This window comes from Cervus elaphus, chromosome 20, assembly GCF_910594005.1.
Source record: "Cervus elaphus chromosome 20, mCerEla1.1, whole genome shotgun sequence".
Lineage (NCBI taxonomy): Eukaryota > Metazoa > Chordata > Mammalia > Artiodactyla > Cervidae > Cervus > Cervus elaphus.
In genome coordinates this window covers 123,693,760-123,712,407 of record NC_057834.1, presented here as the reverse complement: position 1 = coordinate 123,712,407, position 18,648 = coordinate 123,693,760, and the positions used below count along the sequence as shown (strand labels likewise).

At 41.6% G+C, this 18,648-nt stretch overlaps 1 protein-coding gene across 1 annotated transcript; it reads left to right on the top strand.

Annotated features, from left to right (window-relative positions):
- Positions 1–267: 267 nt before the first annotated feature.
- On the top strand, positions 268–18,385 carry YBX1 (Y-box binding protein 1). Its single transcript, XM_043878106.1, has 8 exons — positions 268–643; positions 1,336–1,399; positions 9,805–9,838; positions 12,556–12,645; positions 12,939–13,241; positions 13,357–13,439; positions 16,849–17,114; positions 17,999–18,385. Exons 1-7 carry the CDS (start codon positions 478–480, stop codon positions 17,081–17,083), a joined length of 975 nt encoding a protein of 324 aa, XP_043734041.1. The 5' UTR covers positions 268–477; the 3' UTR covers positions 17,084–17,114; positions 17,999–18,385.
- Positions 18,386–18,648: the final 263 nt, after the last annotated feature.

The following is an 18,648-nucleotide window of genomic DNA, read 5'->3' as shown; positions in this document are numbered from 1 at the left end:
AGGACACAACCCTGGACTTGGAGCCGGCCCACCCCGGCTGCAGCCTCGTGAAAGTCACGTCCCCTCTTGCCCGTCCTCTCGGGTTCTCTATGGTTCTCGTGGTGACTCTACTCTAATTCTAGTTCCGGTCTCTATGGCGGCAGCAGAGGCAGGAACGGTTGTAGGTCGGCCGAATTAGCCGCCTAAAGGCCAATGAGAGTGGAGGAGTGAAAGAGTATTAGCCAATAGAAACTAGGAGTTGTGGTCAGGTGGTGAGATTGACAACACTACTGACCAGTGAATGATGCTTAGGGCGGGTCGATCTCAGGGCTTATCCCGCCCGTCCCGCCATTCTCGCTAGTTCGATCGGTAGCGGGAGCGGAGAGCGGACCCCAGAGAGCCCTGAGCAGCCCCACCGCCGCCGCCGGCCTAGTTACCATCACACCCCGGGAGGAGCCGCAGCTGCCGCAGCCGGCCCCAGTCACCATCACCGCAACCATGAGCAGCGAGGCCGAGACCCAGCAGCCGCCCGCCGCCCCCCCCGCCGCCCCCGCCCTCAGCGCTGCCGACACCAAGCCCGGCACGACGGGCAGCGGCGCAGGGAGCGGCGGCCCGGGCGGCCTCACATCGGCGGCGCCTGCCGGCGGGGACAAGAAGGTCATCGGTGAGGACCGGACGTGGACGGGGGTGGGGCAAGGAGGGAAGTCTGGCGGCGGAACCGTTACCCGAAGCGGGGCGAGCCGGCGGGCGCGCGGCCGGCGGGGACCGACTCGGCCGCGCGCGGCCGCCCCTCCCCCAGGCCCCCCCACTCGCGCCCTCGCGGACGCTGGCCCGCCCGGTCCGCGTGCCCAGAGCGCGCGCGCGCGCGCGCCGCCTCCCGCGCCCCCTGCGGACCCCGCGCGGCCGCGCGCCCCTCCCCCTGTGCGGCCGCGCGCCGCCGGCCGCGTGTGCGGCGGGGTCCCTCCCCTCCGTGCCCGCCGGCCGCGTGCGCCCGGGCCCGCACGCCGTTGTTCCGTCCCCCACCCGCTCCCTTCCGCGTGTACCCTGAGGGCGCGGCGCGCCGCCTACGCAGGCCGGAGTGGGCTGGGCGGCTTCCCCCTACTCACGTGCTCGCCGCCGCCCGCGGTCCCCGCGCACAGCCAGCTCGGGCCCGCGCCCCGGGCCTGCCCGGGAGCCTCTGCTGCGGTGGGTTCACCCACGTGGACCGCGCGGATGGCCGGCGGGCGCTGGGGAAAAAGGCTGTCAGGTGGCCGCGGGCCGCTGCCAGGGAATGCGTGAGCCACCGGATGCTGAAGCGTGGCGGTTTTAATAAAGGACGTCTAGTAATTGTGGGTTTTTTTTTTCTCTCTCCTTCAGCAACGAAGGTTTTGGGAACAGTAAAATGGTTCAATGTAAGGAACGGATATGGTTTCATCAACAGGTGAGGTGACCGCCGCTGAAGCCCTGTCCTGCCTCTTGCATTGCTCTCCTCCATCTGTAGGCTTTACGAACTTGGGGTTGTTGGCGCTTGTGCAGGTTGCCAGCCTTGGTGTAGTGCTAGTGGGGTTTTGTTTTCCTTGGTGACCGAAAGGATTAGGAGACCTAGAGATTGTCTTTGTTTTGTAGCTAAATGTTGATCTCTAGCTAACTTGAAAGGTGCAAAGCGATTTAAAAGGCAAGCGGAGTGAGTGAGCCATCTCTTACCAGTAAGGGGGAACTGGGAAAGCTAAGATCTGGTGTGATTCTGTTAGGCTTAGACCCCTCGCATTTTTATCCGTCATTTTCTATGTTACTGAAAATGGAATTTGAAAATGTGAGCCGTTGATTATTGTGTAGGTTATTTACAACTTGTTAACCTTTGGAGGTAACGTGATTTGACAATGCAAGTATGTTATTTGGACTAAGGTCTTATTGCCTTATTCCTCCTACTTCCTTGTCCCCCCAAATCGTACCTGTTAAAGCTTTGGTTGTAGCTTACAGTGACGTTAGTCCACGATAACATTATTTCTTTGTATTTGAAGGCAGAGCTGCAAACTGCATCTTTAGGAGTAATCCTTTGAGTTTGTAGCAGTAGTGATGGTGACGGCAGTTCACTCACAGTGTTCTTCGTGGTCCCTGTCAGCCGGGCATCTTTTCCAAGATGGCTGCCCAGGCTGGTAGTGCAGTTAGAGGGTGTAGAGCGCTGTGCATGCTAACAGCAGTGTTGGCCTTTCAGGTATGATGCGGTCATCTTAGCATTTTCTTTCTTACACCCCTGTTACACTGGATGTTTGAAAGAACTTCAAGAGTAGGAAGTAATACCAAATATTTCTGAAATGGACACTACTGAGGGGAAACCAAGTGGGCAAGATCAAGCCTAGGCACACAATTGGCTGGCGAGAACCCATTAGTTACTCAAACGCTCAGAGAGCAAAAGAGATTGTAAGCATTTGATGGTCTGTTTTCCACGTTTGCAGTTGAGGGGAAACATTTTGTTTTTTCCAAAATCTTCAGGAATTTTCCATCTGTTCTTACACTGCCTTGGGACAGGCCAAGGCCACAGTTTCTCATCAGTTTTTTGATAATGGGTTACTAGTGAGGAAGGAAGGGACTGCTTTGATGCCGGTGTTTGATTGACCACTTTTTAGGTGATCTCTAAATTTGTTAGTATTTGAGTCTTACTCTGATTCTCCTTACTGGCCTCACCCTTAAACCAGTAGTTTTCAAATTTGTGTGCTTGCTTTGAAAGGGTAAAAGTGCTCATTCCTGAGTTCGTTCTTTTCAGCTTAGATTCATTAGGTCTGGGGTACATTTTTTAAGGGGAATTTCAGGTGATTATAGCCTGTGAGCCTTAGCTTGAGAAACACTGCTTTTGACCTTTGACCCAGTGTGGTGATAAGCTATCTATCACAGGTGTGCCTATTAGGAGTGATCTATAATTTGCAGCCTTTTAAGTAATTTGTGTGTGTGTTTTAAAGATTGTAGCATGTATGTGCCTTCTGTTTTGCTGCATTTGTTAAATGGATCTAGATTATATTTGTAAGTGAACAATTGATAATCCAAGATAAAAGCAGTTCTTCCTGTTCTAAGTTTATTCTGTGAGATACCATTCCTTTATCCATCTAACTTGTCATCAATCGTTTTTGATCATCAGATAGGGCAAGTTAAATGTAAGTTGGCTTTTAATGATCCTTTGTTTGGATCGTCTTAACCACAGTGTTTTGTCAAACTAACTGGTTCAAATAAATGTGCTTCACATTTCTAAACTGATCGTCTCAATGATTCAGAGACTTGAACAAGACACTGTAAAACCTAACAAGTTAAGTTCAGGAGAGGTTTACCTTGCTTAAGGGAAAACGTATAGCAAGTGGTTCAGGGCTGTAGGCACCTGGCTTTCCTGAGAGAGAGAGTGTGTGTGACGTGTGCTGTTTTTGGGGATGCCATGTATGGGATGATTGGTATAGCTCTAATTTTAACCTTGGAATTCTATGAATTACGTATTGTAGGTTCTTAAGTTTTTACAGTTTGTTAAAAATACATTTTTAATGTAAAAGTCCCCTTTAAAGGAATGTATTTTCATTATAAACTTTTTTCAGTCTGTTATTGCTTGTGTAATTGTTAAAGCCTTGTTAGAATTATTTTTTTAAGGATTGTATGAAAGGTGCCAAACAAAGAAGACTATGTTGATTTTAACACAGCAAATTTTTTGGGTTTGTTTTCTTAGGCTATATAGTTTAGGAATTCATTGTTATTCCTTTGTGTTCTGTGACTGCGGAAGATAATTGGATTATGTGGCTAAAGGGGTTTATTAACCCCCAGAATTATTTTTCATTTTATAATGAAAAACTTGACTCAAAACTATTGGACATAGCATTAGAAGGATGGCATGGGGTCAGTGGTTTCAGGGTTTGATTCTCTGATTTTGAATCTAGAAACTGTTTCCTCTTTTGCTTCCAGGTGTTGAGGATTAATCCGTGCTCACCAAATTTAAGAAAGATTGACATGGATCAGTAACAATTTATTTTCCAGTTGGACATGCATCTTTTAGTGACCAGAATAGAAATATGTTCCTGTTATCCAGAGTAGTTAAAATGCTAAATTAATTGTAAGGGGTGGCCAAGAAATTTGGAGTGAAGAAAATAAAATACAGAAGAGATCACAAACTGGTAATGTGCTTAATCTGTGAGTTTTTTAAGAGCTATTATTTTAGTTTGGGGGCCTTTAGTTCCATATAAATGAAAATCAGCTTGCCATGAGAGTTACCACCTGTGATTGGGGTGTGCCTTCTCTTTTACCACATTTTTCAGGCTTAGTTTTCTCCTGTTGTTGACTTCCTTTCCTGCCTGGCCTCTGTTAATCTGCATTTGTGTTTATTACTTATTACCCAGGGCCTAGGAAAGGCTCAGCTGGCCCCCCCCCCCCCCCCCCCCCCCCAGAAAAATACTGTATCATGGCTCTCAGGTTTGGTCTCCCTTCAGGGCGCCTCCCTATTGGGGATTTCATGTGTATATAACTGATTCTTCATTATAGTGGTGGTAAGAGTAGCTAGTGTTTATCAGATATTTATGCCAGGAACTATAGTAAATGCTTAAAGTCAGCTAATAGGATTTAATCCTCGACATTTCAGGTATAGGTACTATTCAATGGCCCAGAGAGTAAACTTGCTCCAAGAAGTGTGGTTAGTAAGTAGCAGAGGTCGGATTTGAACTTATTTTCTCACAGTGGAGTTTATGTGCCTTAATTGCTATTATGCTGTCTGCCTAGTCTTCAATTTGTTTGTTTCCATATGGTTACAGATTGGGGGTGGGGGTGGTATTCTTGGCCATTTGAAAGGTTCTTAAATGATGTCTATCCTGTCACTAGGGCTCCTGTATGCTGCTAGTTCCCCAGATTTGAAAAGCTTTCTACTTCTCACTGCCTGTTTCATGTAGTTAGGGATTGCCATAGGATAGTTCTAGTTTAGTGTGCAGATTGTTTACCTTATATTGGGAGGCAATTAAGGAATTAAAGGAGAAAGTACTAAGCTTTATCTTTAAACTCATTCTGTTTTTATGTGATCTGTGAATCAGGAACCAGTTTTGCCTTTTAAATGTTGTTTAAGAAAGAGGAAAATATACAGCAGTCTGTGACCCTACAAAGCCTGTTTTGTTTTAAATATTTACTTGGCTGCACTGGGTCTTAGTTTTCGTGTGGAAATCTAGTTCCTTGACCAGGAATCGAACCCAGACCCCTTTGCATTGGGAGTGTGGTGTCATGGCCACTGGACCACCAGGGAAGTCCCACAAAGCCTGTTAATTTTAAAAGTTTGTAGACCTGTAGAAAGATGATTGCCAAGCCTCTTAGGCTATTAAAGTCAAACTGATTATAGCTTGGTCACATGGGAAGAGCCAAGAAATCATAGGTAGTCTGTAACATAAATGAGTAAATGCTGTGGCACTGGAGAAAACTTGAAGATTTGATGGTGTGCTAAGGAGGCTGGAGGCATTAAAAGACACTTGAGTGGTCCCCAAAGTCTGATGTGTCATTGGCAGTCTTTTCAAACAGACTGTGGTTCTTAAGGCAGTCGCTTGTATGCAGAGCGCTTTAGGATTGATTCCTGTGCTGATTGTTAGGCACTGATCGTGAGTTGGCCAGAAGTCATTTCACCAAGTTGTTAAGTTGAAACTTTTGTTTTTATAGCTATAGGATTATAAATTAATTTATGCTCTTGGGCATGTTAAATTATTAATGGCTTGGTGTGGTGGCCATTCAGATAATGGCATAAGAGCATTTGTTGACAATTGTGGCTAGATAGGCTTACGTATGGTATGTCTCCTTTCAGGCAATACTGTGGATTGGCACCTAGTAAAAAGAATGTTTCTTAAAATTTGAAAAGTTGGCTGCATGCTTTTTTACCTTCATTGTGCTACATTAGGGACTTTGAAGAGCCTTTCATTTTCTTTAGATCCCTGCAGGACTTCCTTTTTCTTTGGCATTCTCTTAACTTAAAATGGCATCCCCTTTTCTTCAGTCTCGTGCTGTCTGTGTGATTTCTTTTTCCTTGATGTCACTACTGTGTTATATGCTGAATGAGAACAAAATTATATCAGTACTTTTAGATAGGTGAAAAGGCTGTGTTTTCATTTAGAAATTTTTTTCAGTAGTGACTGTTCTGTGAACACCAAGAAATAGAGTGGAAGAACACAGTACACACTCCCTTGACTGCTGGGGAATGGAAGGACTGGTGTCTGGTGCATGGAATGACGCTGTTGGAATATTGTAAATCTGTGCTGTCCGATACAGTAGTAGACACATGCGGCTGTTGAGCGTTTGAGAAACTGAATGTAAAATACTTCAGTAGTGAGTGTTGACCATGATATTGAAATGATCGAATTCATTTTATTTTCCTTTTTTTAAAGGCCACTAGGAAACAAACTTAGATATTTGACTTCACAAATAACGCAGCTTACCCAAGATTATGTAGTTAATAATGGGAGTAGCCAGGATTCCAACCTTGGCTCCACTGATTTTGGTAAGGCGCTGATAACCATTGTGTTCTATATCCCATCTTGCCACTCTCTCCTCCTCCTTTGATTGATATGCCTTAACATACTCTAATATGCAGCTGTGTTTGGTAATTCAGCTGCTGTATTAGACTGAATGGTGGCAGCCTTCTAGATGGAAATTCTTGAGGGTAGACCATGTCTTATTTTTATTTCTGGTGCTTAGCACAATGCCCAGTTAGCTAGCACAGGTAAATACCCAGCGTTATTAAAGAATTGGATGAGGCCCTTTGGGTTTGCTGTTCTTCACTGTCAGTCCTGTGGCTTGTGGTAGATCAGAGGAGGAACTAATAAGGCGGACTAATAATATGAAAGAATAAACTTTGGAAAAAAGCTAAAAGTGGCAGTAATTGGGAATCAACAAACCCACACAGAACAGAACTGGTTTTATGTGGCTTGTGAGCAAAGAATGGGGTTTGCATTTTCCATGTGTTGACGGTGGTGAGGGGGCAGTATGTAGCAGATTCCTGGTCCAGTTACACAGAATATAACTGTACTGCAGGTGAGGGTGTGTACGGGGTGCTTGTTATTTATTACTGTCCTCTCCCAAAATTAGAGAAACCATATGCTATAATCTACCTCTAAAGCAGAAATATGTAAAGATTTCCAAACAGGTCCTTTTTGAGTTCTCAACATGATAAGGACCAGGGCCTGTAGAATCAGATTCTACCACTGTAAGCAGATGACCACAAACTTCATTTTCCTAATTTGTAGAATGGGTGGTAATATAAATAAAAGCACCCACCTTGGCATTGTGAGGATTGGTATGGTAAAATGCTTGCCAAAGTATCTGGAACTTAAACCCTCACAGTATAAACTATTAACGTATCTAAGCTTTCCCCCTGTATAACAAGTTGCAACTAGATCAACTGACTAGAGAAGTTTTTGGTGAATTTTTTAAAATTCTTTTTACAACCCAAAGTAAAATTCATAGACAACTGCTTTTCTTTTTATTGTGGTGTGTATTTTCAGTCTGTAAATGCCTCTTTGCAGCTACATTAGAAAAAATGATATATTGGCTACCCAGGTGCATGGGCAGCAGCATTGTTAGTAATGAAAAATCCCTCTCTTAAAAGTTGCCTTCTTTTTTTTCTTTTTTTAAGGAAATTGTAACGCATATTAAAACCATAAAGTACTTTTTCCCCCCAAAACTCAAGTAATAAATTTATTTACATGAACGTCCAGTACTAAATATCCTTTACCTTAGTCATCTAGCAAGTCTTATATCCTTTACTTCCATTAGTGAAAGTACTGTCCCCCTCTCTTTGGAACAACCTTAGAGCTTGAAATTCAGTCGTGATGCATTTGAAAACTAGTGGTAGCTATGGAATTGTGTGATGTATGTGGACCTATTTGACAGATGGATACTCCAACTGGCTGTTAATTCCTGAGTGTTCTAATACTCAATGGGGCTTCCCTGATGACTCAGTGGTAAAGAATCTACCTGCCATTGTAGGAGACTCTGGTTTGATCCCTGGGTTGGGAAGATCCCCTGGAGAAGGAAATGAGAGCCCACTCCAGTTCTCTTGCTTGAGAAATCGCATGGACACAAGAGCCTGGCAGGCTACAGTCCATGGGGTTGCAGAGTCAGACACGACTTAGTGACTAAACAGCAATACTCAACTAGTTTATAAGGTCAGTTTTCACTCACCCTGCCTTGGGTGGGGGGATGGGGGTGTGTTTGAAGATCTTAAATTAATCCTGTTTCCATAAATGTCTTCGTGTTATGATAATCCCATGCTATATGGAGTCTTTGGTGCATAAACACTAGAATATTGAGTCCTTTCTCAACTCTGACCTCCTGAAAACAGGGTGGGGTGAGTAGGTAAAGGTCTAGAAATGTTGCTCCTCCAGTGGTTTTTACTAACAGTATCATCACATTAATTCCCAATCTCTAGAAAGTCAAATCATTCACCACTGCCCCCTCACTTCTAACATCCACTCATTCACAGTTTTTCCCCTATTGAGTTAAGAACAACAGTATCTCAAATCTACTCCCTCACCCACACAGCCACAAAAGCTGGGTCATATTCTCCAGCCACTTTGAACTCAACTTGAATTTGCTAGTTGTTGGTTTTACTCATGTCCATGACCTCTCCACTGGGAACATCATTCTCATTTTTTAGTGAATTCATTCAAGACTCAGGGCAAATGTTGCTTCCTTTAACACTTACTTGTGAAGCCCTGAAGCAGTATTTCAACCATATTTGCTTAACAACGGACTAAAGATTGGTGTGGGTTTCCCTGGTAGTTGGGTGGTAAACAATCTGCCTGCAGTGCAGGAGACCTAGGTTCAATCTCTGGATTGATTGGGAAGATCCCCTGGAGAAGGACATGACAACCCACTCCAGTATTCTTGCCTGGGAAATCCCATGGACTGGTGGGCTACAGTCCGTGGGGGTCACAAAAGAGACAACTAAACAACAACAAAGATTGGTGTAAAAATGATGTCTTGAAATGAAGTAAAAGAGGGTTGTGTGCTAGTGAAAAGTTGCGTTCATCTTCACTTCCCTTGGTTTTCTGGCACAAACAATGCTTGCCATGTGAATGACGTTGGTATTGGTAGTGTTCATATTTGTACTTCCACTATGATCTGTCGCTTTATTTTAATCAGTACTTTATTTTTAAGAGCACTTTCTGTTCATGGCAAAGTCGAACAGGAAACACATAGTTCCCATGTACCCCAGGCCTACAGATTGTATCCATGACCACCTCTGCTATACTGTACCAAGTGATACATTTGTTAAAATTGATAAATCTACATTTGACACCATTATTGCTCAAAGTCCATAGTTTATATTTAGGACTCACTCCTGGTATTGTATATTCTGAGGTCATCCTTATGACCCTCAGTGAAAGTTGAGAATTGGGAATGGTGAAGATGAAGTAGGAGGGAAGCTAGCAATTGATGAGAGTATGTTCATGATCTCTTCTCCTTAAGGTAGTAACCATGCTGTTAGAGGTATGAATGGCTTATGCTGGAATACTTTGTGTTTAGTAGAATGAGAAGTGACAATATATGTTGCTAGTCACTCTTGTCCTCTTAATGGCTTTGTAGGTCACACTTTTTATTTGTCTTTTTCCTTTTTTAATCCTTCTAAGGTAGGTGGTGAGACAATTGTTAGTAAAAACCATTGTGACTTACTGGTACTGGTTGTGTTTTTGTTTCTATTCTTAATTTACTTCCTAATGGCTGGTTGGCAGCCAGGAAAGTCTCTAAAAAGGGGAGGGGAAGGCCCAGAGGATCAAGTGTATTCTTAATCTTTGACAACATGAAATGTAGTGTTCAGTTTTCTAACTTGTTCTACTTGGTTCTGTCTTGTAGGAATGACACCAAGGAAGATGTATTTGTACACCAGGTGAGTGCTCCTGTGGCTGTTTACACTTCTGGCTTAACGCTTGTGAGAAGAAAAGGGTGTATGTCTTCTGAACTATTGTTCCTTGTAAAAAAGGTTTATTAAGTCCACTTACCAAACAATTTAGTTCCCACAGGAAGAGGAGTAGTACAGCTTAAATGTGTACATTAAAACATTGTGTTGGCAGTTCACTTAACTAAAATAGGCCTTTCGTGTTGGTATTTTGTTTTGTTACTAGCTGTAGCTTTTTAAAAATGTTGAATCTACTTGATTCCTTACACTGAATTTTCAAACCTTATTTCAGACAAACTGAAAACCTCCATTAATCTAAATTCGAACTATACTGTTGCTGTCCATAACACAAAGTTTGACATGTTCTCAAATGCTGTTAGAATTACCTCTGACAGATGACAGTAATGATGGGGGAAATAGGCCAGAGCTGCAGAATATGTTGATTTGAGACAAATGTTGAAAAACTGGACATTATAGCATAGATCCTTCTGTTTATTCTAAAGTACTTTGACTAGGTAAGATGTTTTTATGTTAGGGGAATTTTTACCAGCTTGGGAAATTTAGAAATCCTTGCTCGTTTAAGGTTAAGTGAAAGGGTGGTATGGCAAGGTTGGTAATTACTTATTAAATAGTTTTTAGATTAGCCTCAGTGTTTGAGAGGAAAAAACTGACAGGATAGGTGCTACATGCCAAACTTTCCTCCACAAGTACTATTTAAGGAAAGTATTTTGGGAAACTTTAAACATTAAGAAGTTTATTGTTTAAGTAAGCTTCTGCCAAATGAACACTAATATTTCGACCTTAAGTATATCATAGGCTTAATTGGACTTAATTTTCTTCAAAGGAATGCAATGGGTAGGAAAAATGTTTAGGAATGCATACTTCTATGAATTCTGCGGGAGCGGTGGGTGGTTTTCTTTTTTTACTAAGACTATTGAAATTTTATTGACTTGTATTGAAAATCACTCTTTAAGAACTTTTTAACCACTGTACAGTAATGTAGACATCAAAAGACAAAGTCAGTCTCCACACTGGTGCCGTTATTCAGGCAGGTGCTTGGCTGGCAGCATACTTCCTTGGAAAGGCTGCCTTAAGTTGGTGTTGTATAGCTCTCTGCATTGACCTGTAGACCACTCAGTGGCAATTGAGGGGGAAACCAGATCAGTTTCAAGGTATATCCAAAACCCTGTTGAGTAATCACAGGGTCAAATATTAAGTATGGAAACATTTAAATTCTAAACAAATACAGGACTGCTCAGGCAAAATATTGTATTAAAAAACAAATGTTTGTTTTATAAAATTGAATACCAGTACTTAATCTGTTTCTTACTTCCTTGTGCATATTCGAAGGAATTTGCATACTTGGGTACAAGAGACAGACGGCAAGGCTTGCCAGTCTTGCTCCCTGTGGGCAACAGTGAAGTATCTGGGAATGTGCAGGAGAGAATTGATACTGACCAAAATAAGAGTTTGGGATTTTAATTAACCCATATTTCTGCTATCCCCTATGACTGCAGATAAATGAGAGTTACATGAAAGGTATGAAAACTTTGTGACAGTTTAGATGACAGATGAGATCAATTATTTGGCTAAACACATGTCACCCACTTGTACCAACCCACAAGTTGTCACCAATATGCTTTCCTCTTTATTTTGGAGGTGGTTTCAACATTTAGTTGTTTCTTAGGACTTTGGCTGCTCAGGTCTTGGTGGTGTTACAAGGAGACTGCAGTTCTGGGCAACTTTAGCTTAATTGGCTTCAGATTTGTTGGTTGTCCTCCCTCCTCTGGAATGGAAATGCATGGGTGATCCTGTAATGGATACTGCTGTGATATAGTAGAATGAACATGGGATTTGGAGTCCCGAGACCTGGATTTAGAAAGTCCATACTCTGCCACTTACTGTGTGACCTTGGGCAAGTCACCTGACTTTTAAAGCCTGTTTTATTACCTTAAAAGAGGAATGAATAATGATGCCTCACATCATCTTCATAATGCGATTGAGTGGGTAATGCATGAAAGTACTTTATGGAAATATTACAAATGTGAGATGTTATTCTTCCCCTTTAGTTTTGTTATGCAAGTCTGGAGAATGAGTAACAATGAGAAATTTAATGTATTCTGGGGAGGTAATAACCAACAGAATATTAAAAGTGGCATAGTTAATTCATGGGAATTGCATTTCCATTGAAGTATTCCCACAATCAGGTTGGAAGGGATTTTGGTTGACATTTGTAACAGTTTGATATGGTAACACAGGGACAAAGTTGGTTTGGTCAACTTAGAAGCATGCAAAACTACACTCGCCTGTCATCTAAACTGGCCCTGTGTGGGGCTAGCTTCTACTATCCAGTGCAGTCTTTGGGGATAGGTGGATATCCTCATTTTGTTCAAAGCTACATATAATGCTTTTCCAAAAAGCATTTTAAAATATATGTTTATAGTTGTGTTTGTCTTGCGTGTTAAATTACTTGTTTTAGTTTGGAAAATAGTGATAAAATGCTGGGGCCTTGTAAGATTGGAGTATTTTGATTGAGGTTGGGGGTAGCACTGGTCCTTGTTTTCCTAAATTTATTGATGGTTTGGTCTTATTTAAAGCTAATTTTACGTGTATATCCAAGTTAAAATAATATTGACTCTGGTACATTTTAAATGAAAAAGCACATTATTCTCCCCTGTTAATCTATTTTTGGAATGTGATATTACTAGACTGCCATAAAGAAGAATAACCCCAGGAAGTACCTTCGCAGTGTAGGAGATGGAGAGACTGTGGAGTTTGATGTTGTTGAAGGAGAAAAGGTGAGGATGCTTTTTGTGTAAAGGTTTGACTTCAGTATGGAAATATTTTGGAGATCTCATCCTTTAGGATGGTGGCTCTAAGGTGGATGGATGGGTTAGGTGACCACTGAACACAGGTGCACCAACCCTAATGTGCTGGCTGCAGTTAGAGGGCTACCTCTTCAGAACAGTGAGGAACTAGTTAATCGTTTCTATGTACCCCTGGCCACAGAGACCCTTTTGTTTTTTGTGTGTAAGTTTTGTTGAGTGTACTTAATTCCGTTGTCACTGTCACTATATGATGGCTTTTGTAGGGTGCGGAGGCAGCAAATGTTACAGGCCCTGGTGGAGTTCCAGTGCAAGGCAGTAAATACGCAGCAGACCGTAACCATTATAGGCGCTATCCACGTCGCAGGGGTCCTCCACGCAATTACCAGCAGAATTACCAGAATAGTGAGAGTGGGGAAAAGAATGAGGGATCGGAGAGCGCTCCCGAAGGCCAGGCCCAACAGCGCCGGCCCTACCGCAGGCGGAGGTTCCCACCTTACTACATGCGGAGACCCTATGGGCGTCGACCACAGTACTCCAACCCTCCTGTGCAGGGAGAAGTGATGGAGGTAAACGTGATTTTATTTACTTTTAACTGCTGCTGTATTCAGACTTTTGTCTGGTTGAGTTTTGGTGCTAATGTAAATTGAGTAAAATTTGGCTTGATTTCCATTGCCTTTTCAGGGTGCTGACAACCAGGGTGCAGGAGAACAAGGTAGACCAGTGAGACAGAATATGTATCGGGGTTATAGACCACGATTCCGCAGGTATGGTTTGCATTTAAATTTTTTTCAAGCATGTATTACGACTCAGCAGCAGCATGCTTCTTCTGCAGGCTTTTTCAGTCATTTGTCTGTTAACACTTCACATTTTCTTTCATCAGATGCCTAAGAGGTGAACGTGAAGTCAGTTATCTTTGAGAATGTGTTCTTTGCATCTTTGCTGGCACTGGTTAAAAACAGCTTTATAGATGTGGTCTACTTTTTGCAGTTGGTTTTGTTGTTGTTTTACTCTAATGAGGGTATGGAATTTCCCATTTCTGTCCTTTAACAGGTAAGAGAATAGTAGTTTAAACTGCATTGTATTATAACTTTAAGACCTGATTCATTGGGAGGGAGAAAAGTAAAGGTAAGCATACCTTTTTAATGGAAGGTGTTTAATTATTAGAGGAATTAGGGTAGAGCTTCACAGGCCAGACAGGTTTAATGCATATACGTAGTAAAAGGTCTTAGAATATTGAGTCTCCAGATGTGATCCCTAAAACTAACAGGTAGCATACTATTGTAAACCTAGACGTAGATACCTCGTTGAAATACTGCAAACACTCACAGTATCAGCTCTTAGTGATAAATGCTTATCTGTGATAGTAATAAATGACCTAAAATGGGCTTTCATGCTCTGTCCCTTTAAAGCCCAAGGGCAGTATCCTTGGTCTACTTTTTGTTACGTTGCAGAACTTCTCCACTTTTCTACCTAGTTTCATTGGTGTGTTTAAAAACAGCACATGAATTTTTGTTGAGTGTTTCAGTTTTACTCTTTGCCTTTTGGTTTAAGTTAGTCTTCATGGTCTCATTTGAATATGTTTATTATAATGAATGCAGGGCTTTCCAAACTATATTTAGTCAGGAATTTTTTGTTTTGAGTAGTAAATGACACATGCTACTTATAATCCAGGGGGTGAAGTGATTGATGCAGATCTAAGAGCAAATTTTGGGAAATCTGAGATCAGTATAGCAGGAGTTTTGCTGAAAGGAAGACAGATGAGTGGGCAGTAAAGTGAAAAGAATCATTAAGAAAGGATTTTTTTTTTTTTTTTTTGAGAAGTAAGAGCTTATTTGTAGGCTGAAAAATGCAATTTTATTTATTTTTAAGTGCAATTTTTTAAAAAGGATACTTGTCAGAATTATCTGCTGCAGCTATCTTCAGTTAGGATTGGGTTTGGTTCACGTAATGGGTTGGTCTTTCGCTGGGAACCGTGGATGTTGCATGTGTAAAAAGCCAGAGTTTATGGGTACCAGTGTGTTGGTGAAGTCGAAAGGGGTGAGAGGTTTGGGACAAATATATGAAATTATCTCAAGAAGAGAAATAGGGGAAATCAAATAACAGTGATCACAGATTTAAAGTGGGTCCACCAAACGTGCTTGTGTTTTTCCAGCCATTTTGAGCAGCAGCTTCAGGTTAAGCAGGGTTGGATTCATTCAGCATTTGTCTACTCAGAGATAACTGGGTTTGGGTTTGGTGATAATCCTTAGTAGTAGACCTTATACTTGGAGACAAAGGAGAGAAAAGGATTAAAGAAGAGTTAAGGGACAGAATGAGTGATAGGATTGTTGGATTATAGGTCCTAGTGGAAATGAGAGTGGGAGAACAAGACTCCTGGAATACACCAGGAAAATAAGTAAAGGGTGACTAGAGAGTGGATTGCTTGAAACTTGAGAACCTAAGTAGCAAACAAGAATTGCGTGGGAGGTAAAGAATCTAAAAGCTCATGTTATATGGAACTGTCGTGATCATTACAATAGCAAAAGGGTAATAAAATGGAATATGACATTAAGATATGAGAGGTGGGGTTTTAGAATTCACTTAGAAGCCACAGTGATAAGGGGTGGGACAACCACCACTGGAAGGCTACAGGGGAGGGCCAGGGCAGTTTTGCCAAGGACTGGTCAGGAGTTCCCAAAAATATGGGAAAACCATTTCAGAAGAGGTGGCGGGGGCTGGAGGAGGGGTAGGTGGAAGATTGGAGGGGTTAGAGGTGAAAAATGGAATCTTAAATAGGAAGTTAGAGCTGGGATGAGCTATACAGGTATAAAAGGCATGCTAATAATCTTGGTGTTTAAAGTGTGTGACTCAGTGGTTTTTAGTGTATTCACAAAGTTATCCAACCAGTGGCTAATTCCAGGCGTTTTCATCATGTTCCCCCTCCAAAAGGAAAAAAAAAAGGCCCTGTATTCATTAACAGTCACTCTCCATTCCCCTCTACCCCAGCCCCTGGCTACCACTAATCTGCTTTCCTTATCTCTGTATTTGCCTAGTTTGGACATTTTTCTGTCTGGCTTTCACCTCATGTATTTTAGTCATTCATGCCTTTATCATTAGTACTTGATTTCTTTTCTTTTTTATTTTTTCATTTATTTTTATTAGTTGGAGGCTAATTACTTTACAATATTGTAGTGGTTTTTGCCATACACTCACATGAATCAAGCCATAGATTTACATGTGTTCCCCATCCCAATCCCGCCCCCCTCATTAGTACTTGATTTCTTTTTATGACCAAATCAGGTTCCATTGTATGGATATCACATTTTGTTCTTAGTTAACTTGGTTGATGGGCATTTTCGCATCTTGTTGTGAATGTTAAAATAATGCATGATGGATATTGTTTTGCATACAGTTCTAGAAGTAGAACTGCTAGGTCATTTAGTCGCCAAGCTGTTTTCCAAAGCTGCTGCACCATTTTATATTCACACCAGCCAGCAGTGCATTGAGGGGTTTCTCCACACCCTCCCCAATATGATTGTTTTCAGCCTTGGGATTATGGCTTTCCTGGTGTGTATGAAGTAGTTTTGATTTGCCTTTCCCAAACTAATGGTTGCTGTGTACTTTGATTTATATGAAGAGAATACCTTTTCTCTGGTTTTGATTTCTGCTTTTTTTAACAAATGTTCATTTATAAAGGTTAGCACTTGTTTCCAAACCTGGTTACTTTAATACTCGTGTTTTTAAAAGGCATCAGGGTATTGATGGTGTTGTACAGCTTTAGTCCTTTCATGGCTAACTTTGGAATAGGTTATACTGTGGGCATTTTGAGTAATATGAGTGTATTGTTCAGTCACTAAATTGTGTCCAAGTCTTTGTGCCCTCATGGACTGCAGCACTCCAGGGTCCCCAACCTTCACTTCACTATCTATGAATATATTGGGTATATATATGGATGTATTGGGTAATATGAGACTATTAAAATCAGTTTTAAATGGTCATCTTAGTTTACATTTCCATATCCTTTTACCAAGTCGTCGTGCTCAATTTGTGAAGTAAAAACCAAGTTTACTCTTTGAATTTTGATAAATTGCCTGCATACCACTTGATACACAGAAAGGGCAGGTGTGTTAACCTGGTGACTTGATTAAAGAAAGAAGCTTTTATCATTGCAAGTTTCCGCAATGTTCATTCCAGGGGCCCTCCTCGCCAAAGACAGCCCAGAGAGGACGGCAATGAAGAAGATAAGGAAAATCAAGGAGATGAGACCCAAGGTCAGCAACCACCTCAACGTCGGTACCGCCGCAACTTCAATTACCGACGCAGACGCCCAGAAAACCCTAAACCACAAGATGGCAAAGAGACAAAAGCAGCCGATCCACCAGCTGAGAATTCGTCCGCTCCCGAGGCTGAGCAGGGCGGGGCTGAGTAAATGCCGGCTTACCATCTCTACCATCATCCGGGTAAGTAAGATGGCCTTCTGGCCTCTAGGCAGTCATGAGTGATAACTGTTAATGAAAGAGAGGAAAACCCAGTTCATCAGGTAAAGTAAGCCACTTAAACTTACCCGTGTCTTCTACCCAAACTAATCTTAAGATGATTTGAATGTCATTTTGTTAATGGACTATATATCAGAGCCATACTTTGGCCTAGCTTTACATTGTATCTTGTGTATTAGGGCTTTTTGTCAACTTTCTTGTATGATTTTACCAGTAAGTTGGAGAAGGAAATGGCAACCCACTCCAGTATTCTTGCCTGGAAAACTCTATGGACAGAGGAGCTTAGTGGGCTGTAGTCCATGGGGGTCACTAAGAGTCATGACTCATGACTGAGTGCACACACAAACACCAGTGAGCTGAGGAAGGTCTTGCTAACCTTACCCTAACAAAGTAATTACATTGTGACATTCTTCATTTTCAAAAATCAGTGGGATAGCTACTCAGATTAAAAACGTAGGTGATGGTGACCAGTATGGTCTGTTTGAGGAAAGTGGTGACTTTGGCATTACATCATCAATTCTAAAATTAAGAGGATTCCCTTTTTACTTGATTCTAGGAGACATGCATTTGTCTCTGTTTGGGTCTAGAATTACCATTTTCAGCCAGTGAGACTCCCCCCCCCCGCCCCCCCATTTTGAGTGTCAAAAGGTCATTCAGAATCTACGAGTAACCATTCTTATTATATAGCAATGCCCACTCCTGTTATGAACTGCTGTGTAAAGGTAAACCAATATGAGATGTGTTAATACCTTCCCTACCTAGCTCATTTGATCTGGAGCAATTTGATATACTAAAAGATTGCAGTGAACTGTAGAAGGTAATTTAAAAACTTTTTTTTTCTCTTGCAGTTTAGTCATCCAACAAGAAGAAATGAATATGAAATTCCAGCAATAAGAAATGAACAAAAGATTGGAGCTGAAGACCTTAAGTGCTTGCTTTTTGCCTGTTGACCAGATAACTAGAACTATCTGCATTATCTATGCAGCATGGGGTTTTTATTATTTTTACCTAAAGACGTCTCTTTTTGGTAATGACAAACGTGTTTTTTAAAAAAAAAAAAGCCTGTTTTTTCTCAATACACCTTTAAAGGTTTTTAAATTGTTTCATATCTGGTCAAGTTGAGATTTTTAAGAACCTCATTTTTAATTTGTAATAAAAGTTTACAGCTTGATTTTTTCAAAAAAAAAAGTCAACAAACTGCAAGCACCTGTTAATAAAGGTCTTAAATAATTGTCTTTGTTGTATATTTCTGCCTTGCTTCATTTTAGTGTGTAAGTACTCAGCTGGGTATTAGCTTAAATCTTTGCAGATAGGTGATACTCAGTGGTATTTATTCAAGGAAATGTACTTAAAATGTGTGATCGTTTGTTGAGTAGCATACCTGTACTGAAAATTAGAAAAGATTTGCTCTGATAATCCAGCCTTTTTCCTTCCGGTGAGTTCCTTTTACTGGGAGGCAGTGGTAAAGGGAGGACGTGCTCTAGTGGAGACTAACAGG

Bases quoted from the DNA above. Each gene is read 5' to 3' on its own strand.
- YBX1 (XM_043878106.1), top strand. From the start codon at position 478: ATGAGCAGCGAGGCCGAGACCCAGCAGCCGCCCGCCGCCCCCCCCGCC. The intron at 1,400-9,804 runs GTGAGGTGACCG...TCTGTCTTGTAG, and splicing joins GGATATGGTTTCATCAACAG to GAATGACACCAAGGAAGATG. The intron at 13,242-13,356 runs GTAAACGTGATT...TTGCCTTTTCAG, and splicing joins TGCAGGGAGAAGTGATGGAG to GGTGCTGACAACCAGGGTGC.